The sequence below is a fragment of the Mya arenaria genome, chromosome 4, assembly GCF_026914265.1.
Source record: "Mya arenaria isolate MELC-2E11 chromosome 4, ASM2691426v1".
Lineage (NCBI taxonomy): Eukaryota > Metazoa > Mollusca > Bivalvia > Myida > Myidae > Mya > Mya arenaria.
This window is the reverse complement of record NC_069125.1, coordinates 54,204,219-54,229,374: the sequence shown is the minus strand read 5'-3', so window position 1 is coordinate 54,229,374 and position 25,156 is coordinate 54,204,219. Positions and strand designations below refer to the sequence as shown.

At 35.4% G+C, this 25,156-nt stretch overlaps 1 protein-coding gene and 1 long non-coding RNA gene across 2 annotated transcripts; one reads left to right on the top strand and one right to left on the bottom strand.

Annotated features, from left to right (window-relative positions):
* The first annotated feature begins 1,676 nt into the window (after positions 1-1,676).
* LOC128231420 (uncharacterized) lies at positions 1,677-3,390 on the top strand. The gene is made up of 3 exons (XR_008260365.1): positions 1,677-1,820; positions 2,533-2,644; positions 3,248-3,390. It is a non-coding gene; the product is annotated as an uncharacterized LOC128231420 (long non-coding RNA).
* A 10,178-nt stretch (positions 3,391-13,568) lies between these two features.
* LOC128231414 (protein SPT2 homolog) lies at positions 13,569-25,088 on the bottom strand. The gene is made up of 8 exons (XM_052944226.1): positions 24,960-25,088; positions 23,297-23,408; positions 20,892-21,710; positions 20,414-20,548; positions 19,224-20,177; positions 18,693-18,843; positions 17,741-17,818; positions 13,569-17,289 (listed from the first exon to the last, which is right to left on the bottom strand). The coding sequence occupies exons 1-8, from the start codon at positions 25,014-25,016 to the stop codon at positions 17,199-17,201; spliced, it is 2,397 nt and encodes a 798-aa protein (XP_052800186.1). The 5' UTR covers positions 25,017-25,088; the 3' UTR covers positions 13,569-17,198.
* Positions 25,089-25,156: the final 68 nt, after the last annotated feature.

Sequence of the window (25,156 nt, the reverse complement as noted above, 5' to 3'; positions counted from 1 at the left end):
TCGTGAACCCAGCATCCGGGAGCGTCTGTCAGGGAGTGGGGGCTACAGCCACATTGGGTAGTACACAACGGGCACATAGTATCTCGTGGCCGGAGGGCTCAATGATACAGAGTGAGATTGTGCACAGGGGATCAGCGAGTGCTCAATACATTACAGAGCAACAACACCATGTCTGTGACGACAGTGGCAAGCTGGTGGACAGAGTGGGCTCTCAGCAAATAGCTGTCTCTGAAGTAGCCGTTTCAACTGAGCCCGATACTCAGGCTTCTCCGACAACAGCAGAAAGCAGGACATGGGATCCAGGGGGGCATGAAGTATCAATGACAGCCAACACTTATAGTCAGCGGCTGTAAGCAGTATCCTGAAATACAGGATTAGCTGCCTTCCTTTTCTTCTAGGTGGGAGGGGGAAGGTGAAGTAGATGGGTTTACAAAAGTTAAGCCCATAACACCTAGTTGCAGTTGGTTACTCCATGTAGCCTCACCCAGAAGTGCTGGAAGAAAATATTTACTGATGTAGATATTTTGGTAGACGTCGGCGGCTCGTTCAACTTACTGGTTGGACCTAGCCCTAGCAGTGATCTTGTCAGATACTTATGACTTGATCAGCCTTCTACAGACCCCGGTGCCGTCCCAACAAAAGAAACAGGGGGAGAGTGTAGTGCGAGTGCACTCTTTGACCTGTTTACACATGAAGTGGTGACGTCACTGGTGCGCGCGCATATCACGGGGAGTTCGAGATCAGCTGTAGAAGAAGCAAGACGTACTTTGATATACTGCTTAATAAAAGACCTCACGTGTGCTTTCCCTAAAGTTAATGGTAAGCTAGGTTTGGTCTAAGTAATAATAGGGAATACTTTAGTAGTCATTAAACTTTTGGCAAAAAAGTTTTGCATCGTTTTCATTATGCACCAGATATTTTTTTTAGACTAATGCATCAGTCAATTGAAACCACGCCCTCCCTACGGTCCGGGGATTAGCGAGGACCCTGACCATAGGTCCTGGCAACCCTGGCTAAAATCCCGTCCTGCGGGGATGAACAGATTGTTAAATCGCTCAAAATGCCCCATTCGGAACTCCTCGGCCATTTTTTCAAAAACAACCTCGGATGTATTCCGGTACATCTGTTGAAGTAGTCCGTATTTTTTTGAATAAAAGCATTAATTAAATGTAGTGTTTAAGAGTTGTATTCATTGCCCTCAGTTTAAATTGATTGCCAGTGAAGTGTATTATTGCAAACATAATTACGATTCCCAAGAGTTAAGTCATAAATTTTCACTACTAAATAAGATTACTACGCGATCTATTTGCAGCGGACTTAAACGTACCACTTTTTGAGTATGTAAACCGTCCATATACATCCGAGGTTGTTTTTGAAAAAATGGCCGAGGAGCTCCGAATGAAAATGCCCCCCGCATCCCAGGGGCCCTAGGTTTGTCCCATTCCCCGCTATATTTAAAGCGAAGTCATAACCATCCCATTCACCCGGCACTACACGGCCACCTGAAAGTTAAAAAACATGGTTCATTTCCCCGGCTTTCCCCCGTATACCCCCGGACCTTGGGGCCGTGGTTGCAATTGACTGGTGCATTAGTTTAAAATAATAAACATGTTTTACGGGATTCTGTCTCAATAAAATGTATATTTATATTTGTCATCCTACATTCCAGTTTCTACCACAAGAGTTGTTATATATTGAACAGATAGGGCTTCAAGATGACAAAAAAAGCACCAACAATAATGGGCCAGGACTGAGGAGTTCCAAGAAATGAGTATTCTTCAGCCCACAAATATCAGTGCTGCCCCACTGCCCAAAACCAGGTTTGTTCTCTTTCTAAATTTCCTGTTAACTTTATGGTTTTCAAACAATAGCCAGCATTTATATTAAACATGAAATCCAAAACCTTCTGCATTTTGTTTTGTTATGTAACACAACTAAAGCTAGGCAAATTTTTTACTGCAACTTTAAATAGCATTGCTTTTGGTATTAACATTCAACCTTTAATAAAACAAAATATATGGATGTTTCGAAGCATTTCAATAAATAATTGAATGTATTTACAATTATTCACAATTTCATATACCGTTTAAAAAAAAATAACTCTACAGGCTTACATTATTTCACAATATAATCTTTTTTTAGACATCATTTTGATATACATGACCTTTAAACGAGCCTTCCTAAAAATTTAATAACATTTTTTTCACTTTTCTAACAAAATTGTTTAACTCAATGGCTGAATAGATTAATGAAATCATTACATGTATATACATACTTAATCTTAATTATTATTCTGCAATTCATGTATCAATCTTTGATTTGTATAACCTGATTCAGAATTGACATCAAATTGCAAATTACTGTCAATTCACATTTCAAAAGCTTATGAAATCAACCTTGAAACCTAACAACTTCACCTCAGTTTAATGTTTAGAGTTATTTTATTTCTCATGTTTCATGTTATCAGGTCTTCAGTGCTACATTTACTTATCAATCATGATATCATAACAAATTCCTATCATATCTTTTTAGAGTGTGGCAACAACTAAATGGACCCTGACAAATGTCCTCTATGTTAGAGCCAGTCCCTTACCCAAGTGACCTACTATTGCACAGCTGAGGTTGTTATCAAACGCAGCAGTAGGTATGAAATGCGGAAACTGTTCCAACTTGATCATCAACAGTTGAGTTACACCTCGTCACAATACCTGAACTGAAAACAATCGGTGACGATACTGCACTTCACTTCTACCTCACAGTGCTCTTCCCTATAAACGCTAGAGTAAAGTTTGCAAATGGAAAACTTGTCATTGCAAGCGTGAAAAGACCAATTGATTCTTAACAAAACAACCTGCCTCAATGCTTTAGCTGACACTACATCAAATCAACACAAGGCAATTTGTTTTTCTCGCAACCTGACCGGTATGTTGAAATTGTACACAACCACTGGTCAAGAGTGGGAATATAGAAGTACAAGTTGTTCGATCAGTTACCTAAAATATTCTTGAATATTTGAACATATAATAAACGGCTATTCATATTGTGTGTAGTGTAGGTAAGATCAATGTCTAGGTTATTTTGGCTAAAAAAAGAAGGAAAATGACTCTTAATTCAGAACATCAATGAAATAGCAAGCCTTAAGTATTTTCGATAAAGTGATACATATATTTTGTGGTGATGTCATAACATTGTTTTACTGTTTTTGAAGAGAAAACACATGTTATAAATATATTATCACATTTTTTAGCTCAACTATTTGAAGAATGAGGTGGGCTATACTATTAGCCCTGGCGTCGCTTTCCGGATAAAGTTTTAGGGTAAGTTAGGATTTTCACTTTGAAGTCCAATACCCTTCATTCAATTGACTTAATACGCCACACAGTTGTTCAGGGCAATCATATAATGGGAAAAGATAACTCCTTTATACAAGCTATGGCCCCTGATTGACTATCGAATTTACGTTAAAGTTTTAGGGCAGGTTGGGATATTTATTAATAACTTCTATACCATTCGTTCATTTAACTTAATACTTCACACATTTGTTCAGGACCATCACACAATGAGGTTACATAACTCTGTATTATCTTTAATACAAGTTATAGACCCTGATTGACTTAGGTTAAAGGTTTAGGGCAGGTTCAAGTTTTAGAACAAGTAGGGATTTTCACTTATAAGTCCAATACCCTTCATTCCGTTGACTTAATACTTAACACAGTTGTTCAGTTCCATCACATTATGAGGTAAAATAACTCCATGTCATATTTTATACAAATAATGGCCCCTGATTGACTATGAAACTTAGGTTAAAATTTTAGGGCAGGTTGGGATATTTATTGATAACTTCTATACCCTTCATTGAATTGACTTAATACTTCACACAACTGTTCAGGACCATCACACAATGAGGTTACATAACTCTATATTATCCTTAATACAAGTTATGGCCCCTGAATGACTTAGGTTAACGTTTTAGGGCAAGTTAAAGTTTTAGGGCAAGTTGGGATTTTAATAAAAAAAAAATTCTATACCTTCATTCAATGCACTTAATACTTCGCAGAATTATTGACAACCATCTTACAACAAGGAACATAACTTCATGTTAGCCTAAATACAAATTATTGCCCTTGAATGTTTTTTTTTTTACTCTTTTTTTAATTTCTTTTGAAAGGCACATTTTTATATTCCTAACCACATTTTCATAAAGGGAAAATTATTTATTAGAATGACCTGTGTCACTGTTCGGGTGGGCTGGTGTTAGGACAGTGTCAAAGTCACCTTATGTATCGAATAATTTAGCTAGGTTTGACATAAAGAGACCAAACTTGGTATATGCAAAGAGTTTAAGGAGACCTTTTTTGGGGAATGCGTTTGAGGCCCTTATGATCAAGGTCAAGGTTGCTATTATTAGAAAAAGGGTTGTTTTTGAATAACTTTTTCATAAGTAAGGTTCTTCATATTGGTACCAAATTTGGTATATATGAAGAGTTTATAGAGACCTTTCCTGAGATTGTGTTTTTGACCCCGAGAGGTCAAAATAGAAATATGGTAAGTACTGAATAACTCAAGTAAGGGTTGACATGGTAACTTAGTTTATGGGGCATGTTTATGCAGAGCTTTAATGGATGCTTTTTGGCCCCCTAGGGTCGAGGCTACTGTTACTAAAAATAGATTACTGTTTCAGTTAAGGCTAACAGTTAAGGCTGGCATACTGTGACCAGACTTGATATATGCAGGAAGAGCTTATAGCGCAGTCACGAGTATGAGGACAACATTTGTACCAAGTAATATGGTAATCCATCAATGCATAAGTAAGTTATAGCACGGACACGAAATGTTACAGCCAGACGGACAGACAGACTGACGAAGTGTTTCTATAATCCGCCAATAATCCCCACCCCACTCCGTGGCGGGGGATTTGAGATTTGATATTTATAAAATAGTGTACTTCCATTTTTGCCATTGTTGTGTTTTACCATTATGTCAATATGTTCAGTTACAGTTGTGCCAATATCTTAAAGTCACCATATACGACTTTACAGAATCTTTACATTATTTAATTACTTCATCATAATGATTACTTATCTTCCTATTGTTTTCTTAAATGTTCTGCAATTTCAATAATTATTTCCAAAACATATTCCTAAAATCAGAGACATTTGACAGTATTATAAGACTTCTCTCTCAAGGTTTTGTCTATCTGAACACTGATGTTGACATAATGCTCTGTGCATATCACTATGCTTTTGCTAAGTTTAATTCCAAATAATGTTTAATTTAATGTCTTATATGTACATATATTTAACAATGTTCTGTTTTTCAACATCTTAAACAGTTACAAAATGTGAATTTACAGGAAATACTTGTATTTATATCACTATGTCATTTTGCCATGTCACCCTTCTTTACTACCTATTTTGCTTAAAGCTGCACTCTCACAGATTTACCATTTTTACAACTTTTTTTATTGTTTGTCTTGGAACGTGCAAATTTTGTGTAAATATCCGCAAACAAATGATTTAAGATTACTGACAAAAGATCAAATCACAGATTTTTATAATTCCTTTTGAAAAGTAATGTCTTATGGCTTAAGCTGTTACTAACAGTTTAAGAAAATTGCATAAAACATCAATTTTTGAACTTAAGTATAAAAATCTGCAATCTTTTTTTGTCAGCAGTCTTATATAACTGGTTTCAATGGATTTTCGCCAAATATGGCTCCTTTCAAGTCAAAAAATAAAAAAAGTTGTCAAAACGTTCAATCTGTCTCTTTTATAGGCACTGACTCTCCATTTACAAACATTAGAATTCATAATGCTTAAAAATGAATGCCTGTTTCAACTTCTCATCTAACCCTGCTTTTTTTTGGCATGACCGTTAACCATTCCATTGTGTGTTGTTGTTTTTCATTTTCTAGATTTATGGGTTTTCAAACTTTAAAAAATAATGGCATTTTGGCTATCAACCATATCAGCAATGCTTATACTGTCTGATAATATAAAACTCCAGGCATATCATTTATAGTTTTGGGTCTGACAACTTCAAACTTTTAAGTTAGTAAATCATTTAACAAATATACCTATTTTCAACCCAATTAATTCCAACATAACAACTGAAACTAAGTCAATTAAGCCCCCCCCCCCCATGTAAAAGATATTTATCACCCTATAAATAGTTACATTCAAATACTGTGCATTTCCTTACTAGGTACATATTACTAGGTTTTCATGTATTTTCATTTTTCTTTTCTTTCATGCCTGTTCTATTGCATTGCCTAGATGTCTTCTTGTACATTGTGAATACTTCAGTGAAATAGTGGCAGCATGTATTTTAGTATTGTGTTAATTTGTCTGTGTGCATTCTTATTCCATGTATTGGTCATAATGTATATGTCGCACTTACACCAAATTATAACAAATATTCTTTCTATTGTTTATTACATTTTAGTACAACTCTACCATTCCCAACATACATACTAACTCTGTTGTATTTTTTGTTATCATGCTTTTTACTCTTTGTTGTATACAAAATGTATATAAAATGTCATATTGCTCATGTTCTTTCTTGTTTGTACATATGTTCACATTTCAATAATACTCAATGCAGTATTTATTCTTATATTTCAATGTCATATTTTAAAGAATTGAGAAGTTCTACAGGCGAAATAACATTAACACATAGTCTTCCACTAAACTTTGTACAAATGCTTCATTTTTCATGTATTAAAACATATTCCTCACTTCATTTCATTGTAACCTATAATTTTCAGCACTTTCTTCATAAATCTTTTGCGTCATTATATTTCCACACACATTAAGTGATCACCTTCCTAGTCATACCACTATCAACCTGCATCACATTCTTCTCATCATCTGCTTATATCTTATGCCTTAAAAGTGCATAATGCATGTTGATTACATAATGTTATTACCTATAAATGTCCTTATATGCAAAACTTGTTTCCTTTGGAAAACTTAAAACTGTCTTGACCTAAACTTTACCTTCCTGTTGTATCATTGTATTCCTATTGAGTCATTGCCTTTCTTTTGTTTTAAAATGTTCATACTTCTATTACATGTGACTTGAGTGTTGACAAAAATGTTAATTTCCATTTCAGAACCGTATACATTTCTTTTCAATATCTTAAAAATACTTCTTGTAATATCTTCTCTTTAGATTTAAACAATTCTGTCATTTCGGCTATTACCAATACCAACAATGCAAATACTGATAGTGTATTATGTATATTATATGTTCTTAAGTATGTTCAAAATACTTGTGTGTAATAATAATATAGTGTATTATGTATGTTCTGTATATTATATGTTCTTAAGTATGTTCCAAAGCTTATAATATGATTATTTTTCAATCACTGTTTTCTAAGTCATTGCTCTGTGTCCACATACTTTTAAATCACTATTTATGTTATTTTATTCTTAAGAGCATGTTCATTTCAGGATCAGGGTGGGTTTTTTTTCACACTTAGTACCATGTACACGTTGCACATTTCTTAGAACAGCTTTCTTGTTCCATCCTGCATGCCTATAAATCATCTAGCCACAGAACAAGGAAAATGACATTAATAATGATGGTCACATTTCTTTCTTTCAGCTCATGGATAACCGACTTCTTTTAGTTTATGTTAAATGTATTTTTTTAATTGTGTTGAAACCTGTTTCATAAGCAAACAGTTTTATGTGTGTTTCAGTTAGAAACAATGGCTTTGTAACACTTAATTATACCGGTCAACTTTTTTTCGCGGATTATTACCCAAAAAATAAACATTGTTTTAAGCAGCATGTCATTAATTAGTTTTTTGGATAAACATTTGGTGCTACTCTTGTTTAAAGTCAACATTTCACCAAAGTACAAATTCTCAACGTTTCAAACTTAGCCCAGAATTTACCAAATCATGTTGGCATATTTAACATTTCAGCTATCATATCAGCCACTCCAAAAGAAAACCACCACTGTGACCATGTTGTATTTTATAAATGTGTGTGTATATTGATACAGTTCATGAATAAAGTTATTTGATACAATTATGGTTTCTGTCATAGCTATACCATAAGTTGTACAATTGTTATTGTGTTACGTTTTATTTTCATTTCAGAAACAACAGCCCAATTCTGTCATCTTTTAAGCAACTTCATTTCACTGACAGCTACAATCAATGTTAGCCCTTACTTTATTTACTTCGTTCTGACCCTACATAAAGACTTGCATAACCAATAGTTGGCCCGCGCTAACATCCAATTGCTGCATCTTGCAGCAACTTTTGTACTTGTTTACCTTATTCGTTTCATTTTATACAAGTTTGCACTGCAGAAATGAACAACAATCAGAATTACAATGAACGAAAATGAATAGCATACATACAAATAGTGAACGAAGTTCAGTTGTTTACTCTACATTTTTTTTAAATGATAGTTTTTCGTACTGTGTTATTGTTGTTTACCTCATTAATATTCATAATTCTTGATTTAAAATATCAACCAATCAATTGTGATAATCATTGCAAAAATAGTTAAAATACGCCCATTAAGAAATCAATTCTCGATACTCTTTCGCTCGTTAGCGTCCATTGTTTGGTGAAAAGGTCTCTAATTGGTATACAATAGAATTGTGTAGGTGAAAGTACCGCTATCAAAACTTCGCTAATTGACATTAGGGGTCCTTTGTTGACAGTTTGCAACTATCACAACAACTGTCAACTAATTGATTGAGGTCAACTGTGTACACAGCGGTGATTAGAGGGACCATAAATTGTCCTCTTGGCAACTAACCAGATCTGATATTTTGTCTGTAATTCGTGTATTAGGTGATTTTTATAGATTTTTTTTCCGAGTACTCGAGTAGTAATTTGGTACTCGAGTACTCGGACGTTCGATCGAGTACTCGGGTACTCGTTGCCATCCCTATAATATATACATGCATATTAGAATAATTAGATAATTGTTATATTCGCCAACATCGAATGGACGAAGGGATCTTGTTATTTAATGGAAACATGGCATAGCGTTGGTCAACACGTGACTCTAATTTTCTTGAAACAAAGAAAAGGCATAAGATAATTGACAGTTACATATATATCCTTTCTTTTTTATCCCAAGACAATTTCGATAGGCTATGGGGTACATATATATAAGATTTCAAAATTGATTTGTTTAGCACGATTTCATTGAGTTATGTGCTGACATTTGACAACATTATACTAAAGTATTTGCCCGACAAAAATGGCAACACCGCGCCAATGACGACAGTAGTTGTTGCTATGAATATATCAAGGACTTGAATGAAAAACAGACGAGCTAATTATGCCATTTTTAGGGATACTATATTCTTTCATAAATTAATAGAAAATAGAAAAAACATCATTATTTCTAGAACCCTTAGTTCTTTAAATGACATTGCCAAAGCGGTCAAAGTGGTTGACATAAATAGAAGTATTATTAAATAATTATTGATTTACATATAAAACTGGCACTTTTTGTATACTAGTAATTCATTGTGAGAGTTTTTTTTCTCTCTCTACATGCGAGGCTCTTAGAAATGTCATCGAATGCTTATTGCGGGCCGCTGCAGCAGTCCGCTATATTTAATACGTGGTGAGTAAAAGGTTTATGGAGACTTAAGAACTTGGTTGAAAATATGCGTCTCTTTTTCCTAAAAAATCAAGTACTTTTGAGCTGAAAATGAAGACACAGTCAATTTTTCCCTTGTATACATGAGTTGTCGTTCATACCATAATGATTGTCTCGTCATTAAATAAACGGTGTTACTTTTGACATTAATAATGTAGACACAGTCTATTTTTATAGTGTTCGTACGTTTGACAAAAGCGTTTCTGATTTTCGCAACATTTCTGGCGGGTGGTGCTAAAAGCCGGTACCCGGTATCCAGTATCGCCCGGTACCCGGTACCACTTCGATATCGGATTATGTGCTACCGTGATGTTATCAGATGACTAATCTCATTAAGACATGGCCGCTTTTTATTGCCTTTTAAAGGTATCATTATCGGATAAAGATCTCTGTTGTTGGCGGTTTGTTTTAAGTTAAGAAAATCATGAGTTTGAGTTATTTATGTCTTTTTCCGAGTAAGCAAGAGACATATTGATTTAGTGCTGTCTGTCTGTCACAAAACATTGTCCCCTGTAAAACTTATAGTTGTACTGAAACCTGGAAGAAGTGTTTAATATAAACTGTAGTTGTGCATAGACAAATGTTTTATCAAATTAGGTCTCTTTGAATTCCTTCATAGCCTTGACTCGACATCACCAACTTCAAAATAGTTACATGGTAAATATGTTTGTTGGCCCGCTGTGGTACTTTGTTTCACAGTTTTTCTTGTCGCTATTTGTTATAGCCTTGCACAGGTCATGACGAAAGACAAGATTACTCTACGTACGAATCTGATTAGAAAAAAACAGGAACCTTTTTCATGATGAAGTAGGCCAGAACATGCGATGTTGTTACTAAAACTCAAGGCTAAAGGAAATCGTAAACATTTACAGACGAACTCTACATAAATCAAGAGCGCCGCCGAACGAACCCCGAACGCTCGTCGTTTCGTTTCTTTTTCCAAAAAGGGCCATTACTGAACGATTCTTGAGGTGCGTATTGTTTCACACGTACAGTTATAGTTGAGGTGACAAAGACCTGGTAGCAGATAATTCGTCAGATAGGTGATGTATTTGAACATGTTATAAGGGACAGGTGAAGAAGAAATGGTAAGTATCAAATAAACAGCATTGGTAAATGGAGCTCGGGCTAGAATAAGTGTAGTTAGAAAATGGTGTTAGGCAATGAAATATTATGTAGAAAAGTGTATGTTTATTTTTCGTTAGTCTTCTCTTTTGAGTATCACGTTATGTTTCAATATACAGATTGGAAATGGAAACAAGTCGTGTTGCTCCGGCGATGATTCGCGCTGTCTTATCCTGAACTTGTTCTACATCCTGTTCGCCTGTTACAGTAAAATTGTCCCAAAACACTTCTGGATATTCGAAGAGGTATTATAAGAAATGTTGTACATAAAACTTCAAGCGATTACGATCTACGACTAATTTAATGATCGCATTAGGTAAATACGTCGCCTTGCCTATTTGACAGACTGAATATGCATGAGCAAGAACTAGGTACAGTGACGCCAAGATGTTTGTGAGTTATAAATTCCGCTATATTGAAGGGCTCAAGCAGATATTGAAACCGTATCAGACAAATAACCAGACAAGACAACGTAGTGTTTTCTTTCACTGAAATAATTAGCATGTATAATAGGGAACAGAAAATGCCTCTTTCCCGAAGCTTGAAAATGAGATGTTCATGCCACACGCGATCAAAGGATTTTAGAGATGGCGTAGAATACTGGTCTTACGTCAAGGAAGACCGATTGGTAGATATATAAGAGACATGACCATAACGACAACGATGTAAACAACTAAAACACAGGGGCTTTGACAATTCCCTTGAAATACCCTTTATAAACCTTTACCAAAGTAAAAGAAACAGACAATGTTAAATGTCTAAGCAACAGTACGAATGCGAATGCTAGTTTGCTCTTATCCATTGGTCAAGTGGTTTAACTCGAAAAGCGCCATGTCAACGCCTCCTGCTTTCGTTTTAAGCGGGTCTTTTTTTCAAGAATCATATACACACTATATTCATATACTTCTATCTCCGTTGTATTTTCTACGCCCAGGTTCTGATTGAATCATTTGAAAAGGCCGCTGGTGAAAACAAATGCCAATTTACCATTATTTGCAGAAAGACATTTATATGTACGTTAGTTTTTGTTCACTGAACAACTAAAGCCGAATTATTGGTTAAGTAAAGCAAAAATAAAACTATTACGTAAAACATTTTCTTCCTGGATGCTGTCATATTAAAAGTTTATGGTCTGGTAGTGTTGCCTCAAAATACGGTCAGTATGGATTTGTTTGTAACTTGAGAAAGCTTTTAGGCTTATAAAGGATGCCAACACGAACGAACAAGAGCTCCAGATTGATGTATGGTAGTAAGAAGAGAGGTTTTCTAACTGGCCGGATAACATTATCACATAAAGCCTGTCAACTAATAGTTTTCTCGTCAGACGAACGATAGGAACAATTATTGCACTGTTTAAATGATGCAAAAGGAGCGTGCCGTTAGGTTAAAAACACATGACACTCTCCATTAGAAAAGGAAACCAGCTACTAGCACTTTTAGATCTTTAACAAAAAAAAATATGTGCCTCAGTTCTAACTTCAAAGCCATTGGTAAATACGCATTGAAAACGAAGTTAGCTACTAAATGCCAGACCAACAATGAACTTAATTAGGTGCGTTTCAGAACAGAGATCTAGGGTTGTGATATACGCATGTATGTAAAACAGAATCAAATGTTCAGGATATATGTACTAGTATTTACGTTTTCCCACGAATACTTGCTGCGTTGTTTACTCTTTATCAAGAGCATTCTGTTCTCGCTTAAAAGAGATATTTGGTCGTTTTAACGAGTTATTAAATCGTCTAAACGAGATACTTATCAAGAGCATTCTGTTCTCGCTTAAAAGAGATACTTAGTCGTTTTAACGAGTTATTAAATCATCTAAACTAGAAACGTAAGAGATAAGCAAGAGCTTTCATAGCAATAATGTAGCAGAATGTCCCAAAAGTGTCATCCAGTTAAATTGATTACGCAGTTACTAATATGCCTACAGCAAGCATAAACCATAAGCATATGCCTGCCCCTATGGCTGACGTCAAGTGCGGAGGAGTGTTGCAGTAAGAGGTAGGGAAATGGGTCTTGCACCCGAAGTCATCTTTATGAATCGAAGACATGTGCCAATTATTTTAAAGTCCCTCTTTGAACGACAAAGTTACAGCCCAGACACGACCAACTATACTGTATATACATATATGCAGCATTCCATAATGATAAACCTGCAAATGTGACATTGAATTTTGAGATGGGGATGTGAGTCTTGCAGCCGACACGTCGTCTTAATGTATTTAACATATGTGCTAAGTAATTTTTAAATCTCTCCTTGTGTGACAAAACGACAGCCCGAAAACCGGACGGACGAACGCACAGTGTAATTTTAATATGCCTTCGTTGGGGACATACAAATAACACGTACGTCACCCCTTTGCTACCATAGATACTAGAAGTAATTATTAGTTTTCCTTGTCGGGGTATTTCTTTAGAAAAAAAAACATCGTCAAAGTGCTTGACAAGAAATGTTTTTTATTGAAGCATATTGAGTTCTATCTGGCACTCTTATAAAACTTCTTATTAGGAGATTTTATTTACTTTCAATATGTAATGTTCTTAAATATTTCTTAGAACTTAATAGCTATTTGTTATCAATTTAAAGACTTCCACAGGCAAGACGAAAGACTAGAATATTCCACGTACATTCTGATTGAAAAAAAATTCAGTATTAAAAATGCGACAAATCAAACAATTGAAAATAATTACAAATGCAGTCTACCACTGGTAAATAAAATTTGAATAAGGGAGAAACTTCCATAAATAAAATATTTGAAATGCATGATTTTAAATGATCGCATGTTTGTGCAAATGACATTCTTGAACTAATGTGGCGCACACGAGAAGGCCTTACTAAAATATAAGTAAGACAATTCATGGCAATCAATCAGTATTATACGTCAGAAGTTCAAAATGAACGCTTCTAAAATTGCACGAACGATCTTAAACATGGGAGGTGAGTTTGATCTAAGGCCATTTGACATCTAAAGAAAGCCATAAATTCTCGTTAGAGTTACCAATATTTTATTTCCAATAGTAAGAAATATACACACCAACATTTTCAAAATCTGCATTCATTTACAGAAATAATTTCCATAACACTTCAATAAATTACAGTTAATAACAGTTTTCAAAATCAATGACAGAAGCAAGTGCATATCATATCATAAGAAAAATAAATAAATAACCTCTCCTGATGATTTCCATATGCTTTAACAGTATATGCAATTTTAAATACATCTCAGAAGACAATGGGCCGATTGTTCAGAACTTTGTTAAAGTTAACAACATCGATAACAGCAAAATTGTTAACTTTTAAGCGTGTGATATTTTATGGTAAGCTTAGATTTAAAAATAAAACAAGTTCACCTGTAAAGATATCTCAAATCTCATTAGTAATACTGCAAATCACACCTGTATCCATTAAACTTCTACAGCAGTGAAGTTTTGAACGAAAATAACAATGGTGTTAACAACATTTTTAACTTAAGCAAATTTCTGAACAATTGGCCAACTGTGAATTTCATTGTTGTTAACCTTCCAATCTCTACTACTATTATTAAAGTTTCTCAGCCACATTTGTGATCTACCATACTTCTTACACATTTGAGACATCGCTTTCACTTGTGCATGTTTTATATAAATATATGAGTACAACATAAAAAAGTTCACGCTAAAATGTTAACAACGATGTTGTTCACAGCGATCTCAACTTTAACAAGGTACTGACCAATTGACCAACAGTTTGAATCCAATTTCCATCAAAGCTTGAACGCCACACTCTTGAACATAAACTTTACATGAAATAAATCCCCGCTAGCCTCTTAACAAACCTAGAACAATCTATTGCACAATAATAACTACAAACTATTAAATACACTTTAGAATGCGTAAATTAAAGAGTATAAGAAACAAGAGTTTATACTAGTGTTGAAAAATAAAAGCAACATACAATAATCACTGCCTAAATAAGTTTCACTTTTATTTACCAAGCCCACAAAAATATACTTAGTTTGTAATGACAAAAGAGTTCCACAAAGGGACCCCAGTCTTTATTTCCTCTCAAGTTGTTGACCAAGGGACAAAACTCAAAATAAGCCAATATGATGGCAAGTGCAACAATTATGTGAATTGTGACCAAGTTTCAACTTTTAATGGACTTAAATGGCCATGACAATGATGACTTGCAATGATAAAGACAATGATAGAGACAAAGATGACTTGCAAGGATAAAGACAATGATAGAGACAAAGATGACTTGCAAGGATAAAGACAATGATGACTTGCAATGATAAAGACAAAAGTGACTTGCAATGATCAAGACAATGATGACTTGCAAGGATAAAGACAATGATGACTTGCAATGATAAAGACAATGATGACTTGCAATGATAAAGACAATGATGACTTGCAAGGATAAAGACAATGATGACTTGCAATGATAAAGACAATGATGACTTGCAATGATAAAGACAATGATGACTTGCAATGATAAAGACAATGATGACTTGCAATGATAAAGACAATGATGACTTGCAATGATAAAGACAATGATGACTTGCAATGATAAAGACAAAGATGACTTGCAACGATTAAGACAATGTGACTTTCAATGATAAAGACAAAGATGACTTGCAAGGATAAAGACAAAGATGACTTGCAAGAATTAAGACAATGTGACTTTCAATGATAAAGACAATGATGACTTGCAATGATAAAGACAATGATGACTTGCAAGGATAAAGACAATGATGACACCAAGGCTATGACAATACCTTGATTTATTTCCTAAAATAAAGCAAGAGTACTGTTAGCCTATGACACTGCTGTCTTTCTCCATTGGTCGAGGAGTTTAACTCAAAAATGGTTAATCCAGAGGGATAGGATTTGCTGCACACATGCCTTCTAGCATTGGTAGTATGTATAATAAATTTCATCAAGAGTATCTTTAAATGTGGCCAAAGGTTAAAACATATACACAACAAAAAAAACACCTGCAGGACACCTGCGCAATGTGAATACCTTGAAATATGTTTTCCTGGCAAAAACTGGCAGGTTCATCTATTAAGTAGTGAATGAACTAGTGAAGAATGCCGAATGAATAAGATTGGATGAATTGTGTGTAAATAAAATGATTCCCTCACTGTTCATAATGTATATAACATTACAAACACATTAATTCACTTTCATCTAGTAATGATTACATTATACATACAAGCCAGATATGTAAATTGGTCTACAAAATGCACAGCAACCTTCTTTCATCTTCAAATAATACACAATACAAACAAATATTTGGAGACATGAATGTTGTAAAACACATATTAATCAACATTAATACGATACAGCTACCTTCTGCCAAGGTCCCTGGACACTATCTAAATAAATCGTTGAACTAAAAACTAATAATCACATGGTTAAGGTATAGGAGTACAACAGGTTTACATCATGTGATCTCATTTTGTAAATTCTTAAAGAATGGAGAAACTTGTTGAATTTTACATATCAAATTTTCATTGTCACTGGTATATATCAATTAAATTTTATCATATTCAACATGCTCCCCCCTGTATACATATTATATTAAAAACATTTTGTTGACGCAATGTTGGGGAGCATACTTTTTATCCAAACACCTGCTCATGGCCTATTATATAACTACTTACCAATAGTTGCATAAACCTAATAACTAGATAAATGCTAGGTGAGCATCCACACTGTTTTACACGAGTCAAAACCATTACATGTTGTTGAGACTATCAAAGTAGAACATCAAAATTTGATACTTGTATGTTGATAGTTTAAGTGAGTTTCATTACATTTAATACACTTAGATCATGTTAATAATGTGTGTATAATCTCCTGTGTACATGTATCAGTGTGTAGACTCTCCTGTGTACTAATATCTGTGTGTATAATCTCATATATCAGTGTGTAGACTCGCCTGTGTACTAGTATTTGTGTGTAGAATCTCCTGTGTACATGTATCTGTGTGTACTCTATGCTGAATTTTTGAATCTCCTTAAACAGCCTATTTGGTCTTCTCCCAGCAAGAAATAAGCTCCCCAGGATTCAACTTCAATCCAGTGTCTTGATTCTCCACACTTTGTAAATATGTGCATCAGTTGCCTTCCCATTTTCTTGGTTTAATCCCAATAATCACAAGGTTAAAAGCAAGTGGAAGGAGTTACAATGTAAGTTAATGCTGTCAATAAGTCAGTCTCCTGTCCCCTAGCATAGATGTGATCTCTGTAATTCTGCCCCGAGTTCCCTAGTATAGACGTAAGCTTCTCTGTAATAAAGTGCCCTTTTCCCTAGTAAAGATGCAATCCTCAGTAATTCAGTCCCCTGACCCCTTGAGTATATTTGTAATCTTCTCTGAAATCACTCCCCTGTTCCCTATTATATATGCTATCTTCTCAGTAATCCCTAGTCTATAATATTATGTTATCTTCTCATCTTCTTGGCCTTCTTCCTCTTCAGCTCCTCCTCTTCCCTCCGGATGTCCTCAAGATCCTCCAAACGACCAAGTTTTGCACTGAAACACACACATCCAATATGGTAAAACAGGTTATAGAAAATGAGGGATTGCATATTTAAGACAAAAAGTACATATGGTACTCCTAGAAATAGTTTCAGTTGCATTTCTTTGCATTAAAGTGTAGTTACACATGCAAGTTATTCTGTGGGTTTGTATGAATTTGATTTGCTGTAAATCAATATGTCAAAAAGCCACAAGTTGAGTGTGAGGCAACTTTATGCAAACAACTATTTGGAATGTTGTGAATATTATAAAAATAGGACCAATGAGAGACCTATATGTTTAATGCACAAATTTAAGGGATCCCATTGAAACAGTATATTCACAACTGAATGTTTATTTTGGGTGTCCAAGGGATGTATAGGAAATTGGGGTCCATAGCATGAAAATGACGTCAGGGACACAAGGTTTCTGCGTGAGGAAAATCCCTGATACAACATGCAGTTACCTGCGTGCCTCCTCCTTCATAATGGTGGTAAAGTTCGCCTCCATGTCTGCATCATCTTCCTCATCAATGTGCCGGTACCTGCAAACATGTATCACAGGTAAAATACAAAACAAGAGCAAACATGACAGATACGTATACATGTTCTGGAAAGTAACACAGTTGATATTACAGAAATTCAATTAAGATGTGATTTATTAAATATTTGTTTCATTCTATGTTCTTATTTCTATAAGTTTTTGGTTTGTTCTAATTGTCTAAAGTATGAATGAGTTCAGACCAAGATACAGTGCTACTTAGATATTTTTCAATCATTAATTGACTACACTCATAAGCATTTTCACAGGGAACTGTAATTTTGAAAATAAAAACAAATTTTTTTTTTTAATGGTAAAGGTCACCCTTGAACATACTCCACACAACCTCATGATCTGTCAAACGGAGAACCAAAGATGATTGAAATGTAAACCAAACAATCAGCCAAAATACAGAAAAGAAGGAACCACATATTGGGTCAAAAGAAACGATACGCTCCATGGAAATTGTGTCAAGGAATAATAATCTTCATACAAACTTGAATATTTCCATTCCAAGATTCATTTTGGTAAAATGTTATTATTCAAGTAAGACATCACCTACTCTCAAGGAATATAGCAAAATACTTGTTTAAGAAGCAAGCCAATGATCTATTGTTTTGTTGTTGTAAATTTTCAAAAGAAAAAAACACCAAAAACAAAAAAAGAATGAAAATGTTAACAAGTGAATACAACCAAGTCAAAAATTGCAAAAGGTACATATCTTCCAAATTTTGGACTCAATTTACAATGTTTTACCATTGCCAATAAATGATGTAAGCCAATCAAACGGCACAAAATTAATTTTGTCACTGCATTAGAAAAATATATGCAAAAGCATATAACATAAACAGCAAGTAAAACGTTCAGTAAGGACATACTTAGACTTGTCATATCCAAAGATGTCTCTGATGTGCTTGGATACATCCTCGTTTGCATCACCATCATCAATGAAGTCATCGTCTTCATCATACTCATCATCTTCATAATCCTCATCTGAGTAGTATTCCTCCTCCTCACGAGGACGCTTCACTGTAAATCATGTACACATGTTTGTATAAAGGCATGAAAAATAAAAAAATATATACAGTCAGCACAGGACAGTTGATTGCAGGACTATTGTAAGGTTTGAAGCAAAACATAATTCTAAAAAATTAGCTACAAGTTAACACACATGAAACTGATAAATTTCAAAATTGACCCTTATTTAACCATAGACTGAATGAAATAAAACATAGAGCCATCAAATACATGACTGTTATTGATGTTTGCAATATTTTCTACATTGTGATGAACACCAGGCATGGCACAAAAAAGTTGAGAAAATCATGTATCTCTAATTTTCATGTTGTGTTCATCAATAGTCTGGCTCTGTTTTAAGACAATGAGACAGAAAAAATACATTTCCATACCTGGCTTAGGTTTGTTTTTATGGATCTGGTTGTAAATTCTGTCGAAAGGATTCAAGGCTGGTTCCTGCTGATAGGGTTTCAGCTTCGCTGAGCCAGAGGGCTTACACTGGATAACATTTTCATGCTCCTCATCATACCTTCTACCTGCACCTTTGTTTACGGCTGTAGAACTAGTGATTTGACTAGAGTTCTTTCTTACTGGACTACCAATGCCTGCCGTTTTCTTAGTAAGAGCACCTCTTAATAAGCTAGAGTCACTTTTAGGTTTAGAGTTTGATTCAAATTCTTCATAATATGGTTTTCTTAAACCCATTTCCTCTTCCTTACGTCTCTTCTTATTTTCCTCCGCTCTTCTTCTCCTGTCAAGTTCATCTTGCGTAAGCGGTCTTTCTTCTACCTTCTTAGGTTTTATGGGTTTTAATGGTTCTGTGACTGGAACATCTTTGCTCTTTTGTTCAGCTATTTTCAGCAACTCTGCAAAATTCATTGATGGAGGTGGTGCTTGGTTTCTGCGAATGATTACTGGCTTTTTCGGTTTAGGCTGGTCATTGTTATTTGTTGAAAAGTTAGACTTGTAATCACTTCTCATTAATTGCTTGACATAATCTCTTTTCTTCTGCTTTTTATCCAGCATTTTATTACCATACTTGTCCCTATGTCTATCATGAGGGTCCCTTTTTTTAACACCCCTATCTACTTTACGCTGAGGTAAATTTGTTCTCACTTTCTTTTCTTTTTCAGGTCTATCTGGAAAGTGATAATTTGTAAGTTTTTCATCTATCTTTTTTTTAATGTTTTTCATCATGTCTGCTCCAGACTCATTCTGCAGGAGATCTTGGTTGAACGACATGTCAAGCTGATGGTTTGGCATGTCATCATCAGAATCGTCATCCTTCACCGTACTGCGAGACTTCACCTTGTCACCAGACTTGTCTGCTGCACGCTCTTTATCACCTGGAAGAGAGTAAAAGACTCAAAGCGTCGCATTTCAAGCCCTTGTAGCATACTGTTTATTATTTACAGTATGTAAGTGTACAATGAAGGTGCCCTTCATGTTACTATTTTTATTGTTGCGTACCAGTATAATATTATAGAGTAAAGCTAACTAACAGAGAAACCCTCAATTTCTAATTATCAGTTTAAGTACTACAATAGACTGACTACAATATGACCCCTCCATGTTTACCTACCAGAACGTTTCCCCCGCTGTCTTTGTGGCTTAATTCCTGCCCTCTCTTCAGCAAATTTTGCTTTTGTTCTCTCAAGAATCATCTGTGTACGTGATAGGATCTTCGCCTGCTGTGACATCTTGTCCTCAACAACACCTGTCATGGTTTTATATTGTTAGTGAATAACACATTATAGCAAATTTTTAATGATCATTTGGTCTTATTTTTCTAACATGAGCTTTACTAAACTATAGTTGCTTTTTCTGCTTATAAAACAAAGGTTGTAATTTAATAGTACATGTATCTAAGTCTGATGTTTTGTTTATTGAGTAATTTCATCATTCAATAATGTGACTCAAAGAAAATATATGGTAATCTAAGAGTGCTTTAATGCTTAACCTGTTGGTTAAAACCATAAAAAATGCAATATTTTGAGTAATTTGGTCAAGATACAAAGTTCTTTTATTTGAAAACAAAACTCAATGGTCATGTACTGTACCTTGCCTTGCCTTCTGGACAGTCTGATCAAATGGTTTAAGTTTTTCCTTTTCTTTTTCCTTCTCCATTTGCTGTGCCTCTTCCTTCATTTTAAACACCTCGGCTCGCAACTCATCCAGGCTTAAGTTAGAGGCTTTCTTTGGCTTCTGCCCATGCTTATCACTGGAACCACTGGAAGATTTTGAGCTGCTAGGTCTTTCCCCATGTTTACTGCTTTCACTTCTGTGTTTGTCCCCTGAGGTCTTTTCACTTGCATGTTTCTTGTCTGAATTCCGGTCCACTGAATGCTTACTACTGGAGTGTTTTTCATGATGGTGCCCCTCACTAGAATACTTGTCACTTTTATCACTTGAGTGTTTACTACTGCTGGAATGTTTACTATCTGGATGTTTATCACTAGAATGATTACTACTACTACTACGATGTTTAAGATCTGAATGTTTTTCACTTGAGTGTTTACTGCTGCTTGAATGTTTATTATTTGAATGTGTGTGTTTTTCATGAGAATGCCTTTCTCTTTGTGTACCACTTTTGTTTTTCTCTGAATGAGAACTTTGCTTTTCACTGGAAGTACCAGAAACAGTTCGGGGCTTGTCTGATCTCTTTTCACTATGGTCTGATTTCTGTTTGTCATATTTATCAATTCCATTTGACTTTTTGGGGGGATCTGAATCTTCATCACCACTTTCTAACTCCCTCATCAAATCTTCCATCTCAAGGTTGTTTTTCTTAGGGATGCGAAAAGTTTGGGTATTTCTTTGATCATTTTCACATGTTCGACTAGCATCGCTTGGTTTTTCATTTTTCATTTTCTCTTTGTCTGAATTAAAAGAAAATCAATATGTTTTTTCCTTATCAATAATTTGTGCATTTGTGCCATTAGTCTTCAGTCTTTTGATAGTTGATGTTGTCAGCATTTTTAGTAAACACATTAATATTAATACAAAATAGCATTTCTTCCTTTTTATGAGTCTGAACATAATAAATATCAGATATTTCATCCAAGCCTTAAATGAATTAATATGAGTTCCTGAAGCACTAAGACATTTACAGGCTTACAAATAACTGGTCTCAAATACTAACAAAATGTAAACAAGAGATGTTTGTCAAACATTATGCCCCCTGAGCGCCAAGTTGCCAGAAATATTTGGACAATTGAATGAAATATGCATGGACTGAAATGACAGCTGATTTGTCATTGGATGCATATGAGGCAGGTCATCTACTGGTCATACCTAATCTTCATGTCAAGTTTGATGACCATAGGTCCGGGAATTGTTGAGTTATCACTCGGACAAGCTTTGGTCTTCCAACAGACCGACCGACATGTGCAAAGCAATTATATAACCCCTCTGCTTCGAAGGGGGGCATAATTAAACTAGATGTTCACTGAAAACTGATACTTCAACTCATGCATTTAGTGACATATAAATTTCTAATGTCTACTATATAAGAAAATAAAATATGGACAATCAGAAAACCTTTTTTCAGCTTACAGTCACACTGACCTTGACCTTTGACCCACTGACCTCAAAATCAATAGGGTTCATCTGCTGGTCATGACCAATAAGCCTACCTAGTATGAGGTCCCTGGGTCAAAGCGTTCTCAAGTTATTGATCGGAAACCGTTTTTCATGTTAAGGTCACACTGACCTTGACCTTTGACCTCAAAATCAATAGGGTTCATCTGCTGGTCATGACCAATACACCTACCAAGTATGAGGTTCCTGGGTCAAAGCGTTCTCAAGTTATTGATCGGAAACCGTTTTTCATGTAAAGGTCACACTGACCTTGACCTTTGACCCACTGACCTCAAAATCAATAGGGTTCATCTGCTGGTCATGACCAATAAGCCTACCTAGTATGAGGTCCCTGGGTCAAAGCGTTCTCAAGTTATTGATCGGAAACCGTTTTTCATGTTAAGGTCACACTGACCTTGACCTTTGACCCACTGACCTCAAAATCAATAGGGTTCATCTGCTGGTCATGACCAATACACCTACCAAGTATGAGGTTCCTGGGTCAAAGCGTTCTCAAGTTATTGATCGGAAACCGTTTTTCATGTAAAGGTCACACTGACCTTGACCTTTGACCCACTGACCTCAAAATCAATAGGGTTCATCTGCTGGTGATGACCAATACACATACCAAGTATGAGGTCCCTCGGTCAAAGCGTTCTCAAGTTATTGATCGGAAACCATTTGGTATTCCGACCGACCGACCGACCGACCGACAGACAGACAGACCGACCGACCGACCGACCGACCGACATGTGCAAAACAATATACCCCACTTTTTTCAAAAGGGGGCATAATAATATAATGTACAGACAACTAGTCTATCATCTCAATAACATTATCAGTATCAGCATGTCTATTTGATTTGAATAAAGGTTTTTTTTTTTACCCCTTTCCCTCCTTTTCTCATCGATCAAGCGTTGAACCACTTCTGAGCGTTTCTTTTCCTGCTTCTCTCTCTTAGGAGCAGGGAGCTCAGTCTTGAATCCGGACAACTTTTCCTGCAAAAGGGTTATATTGAAGTTGTAACATTTGTTCTCAAATCGTACATATCATAACTAGTATCAGCTAGAGTTGCCTTGGCTCTGTCTCTGAAGGCCTTCATGTCTCCCCTGGGACTGTAGAAGAGAGACCTGCCAGCTCAAAAGTCAAAGATTTAAAAATATTTTGCTCAGTGAACAATGTTGCATGTGCACTTTGTTTAAATGCATAAAACTGAGTTTCTACATATTTTTTTATTATTATGGAAACAATAAAAGGTATGCAAGAAAGATTATCTATAATGCGCATTCGTTTAAGATCAAATCTGATCCTCAGGCACATTACATAGCCAGTAAATCTGTTTGCTTTCGTATGGCTCCTCAATTGAGAACATGTACCGATATTATTAACTCGAAACATATATATGTCTTTTTTCAGGTGTAGTGTATTCAACAAGAGCAGATGCATGGGTAAACACAACTGCATTATTGACCTATTGTAGTAAGCTTAAGTGGATCTGAAAAAATAAATCAAAAGGGCAGCGGAAAAACAACAACAGCAATTTACTGTAGCCATATTAATTCAAACAAAATTTATTTTAACAGCAATTCTTATTCAGTTTCCCCTCCAAGCAATGCCACAATCGTTCTTAGATCGAATGATCAGATGTGGAGGGCCGGAGATCCATTCAATATTTTGGTCATGAAAGCAAAAATCAACTGAGAGAAATAAAAAGTGTATCTAACTTGATGAGTTTACTGAAGCTGTACAAGTGATTAAAAATCATAAACCATTTCTGTGTGATAAGAAGTACAACAGTACACTCTCAAGAGACTTCTGCTTTTTGTTTTACTCTGCAGATTTCCGACATCACATACATGAAATGTAATTTGACGCTATCGACTTTTCTAAGAGTTCACAATTTCTCACCCTCCACAGCCAATCAGTGGACAAAACCATGATGTGCGCCGCATTACTCAGAGTAGCAAATACCACCAAATTCCCCTTAGACTTATAGGAATTTCATACTGCAGTGATGAAGCTAGCCTTCTTTTCATGTGGATTCATAAATGTGCTAGGGGGGTTTGGGGGCATGTCCCCTCGAAAAAATTTGAAAAACATGGTGCAATCTGGTTCATGGGCGTTCTGAGGTGCTTTATTTACTACTGAAAAATGGACAGTTTTAGGATCGTGTAGTCAAGTGGGCATACTGCAACTTTGGCTGATTTAAAAAAAAATTGTCAGAATCATGTGGATTCAGCAGCGTAGTAGCGTATAAGCAGCTAAGCACCTGTACTGTATCTAAATTTGTTTTAAATTTATTAATTGCTTTTCTTTCATGGTCTGGTTTCATTATTTTTAGACTCACTTGCACAAAATACGACTGGTAACTCTTTAAAGAAGTAAGACCCACTTTCTGTGCCTCTACGTGAATTTTTGCTTTGGTAAGAGTGCAATGCTAGTAGTCCCTAGGTCGTGGGTTCGAGCCACACATCGTTACGGTTTGCACTTTTCCTTCCAAGTTAAGTTTATATTGATACAAAATTTCTGAAAAATTCTACCTAACTTACCTTTTTATTTGCTTTATCATTTTTATGAGCTATATCCAGGAGTGATGTGAAGTCCATGTTTAAGTAATTAGACTGAATAAATCGACTTTTCGCGAATTTCTGATGTGTCAGGAGATAAGGAAGAATGCGCCTGAGCAACCAAGATCAATTAGTGAAATTCAAGCGCCTATGTGTATGTCGTAAAATGATTCAGGTGC

What these genes read in the sequence shown, in the direction of transcription:
- LOC128231414 (XM_052944226.1), bottom strand. Translation starts at nt 25,016, where the DNA reads ATGGACTTCACATCACTCCTGGATATAGCTCATAAAAATGATAAAGCA. An exon ending in ACAGCGGGGGAAACGTTCTG is followed by an intron (nt 20,178 to 20,413) that starts GTAGGTAAACAT and finishes ACTCTCTTCCAG; the next exon opens with GTGATAAAGAGCGTGCAGCA. An exon ending in TTTGGATATGACAAGTCTAA is followed by an intron (nt 17,819 to 18,692) that starts GTATGTCCTTAC and finishes ACATGTTTGCAG; the next exon opens with GTACCGGCACATTGATGAGG.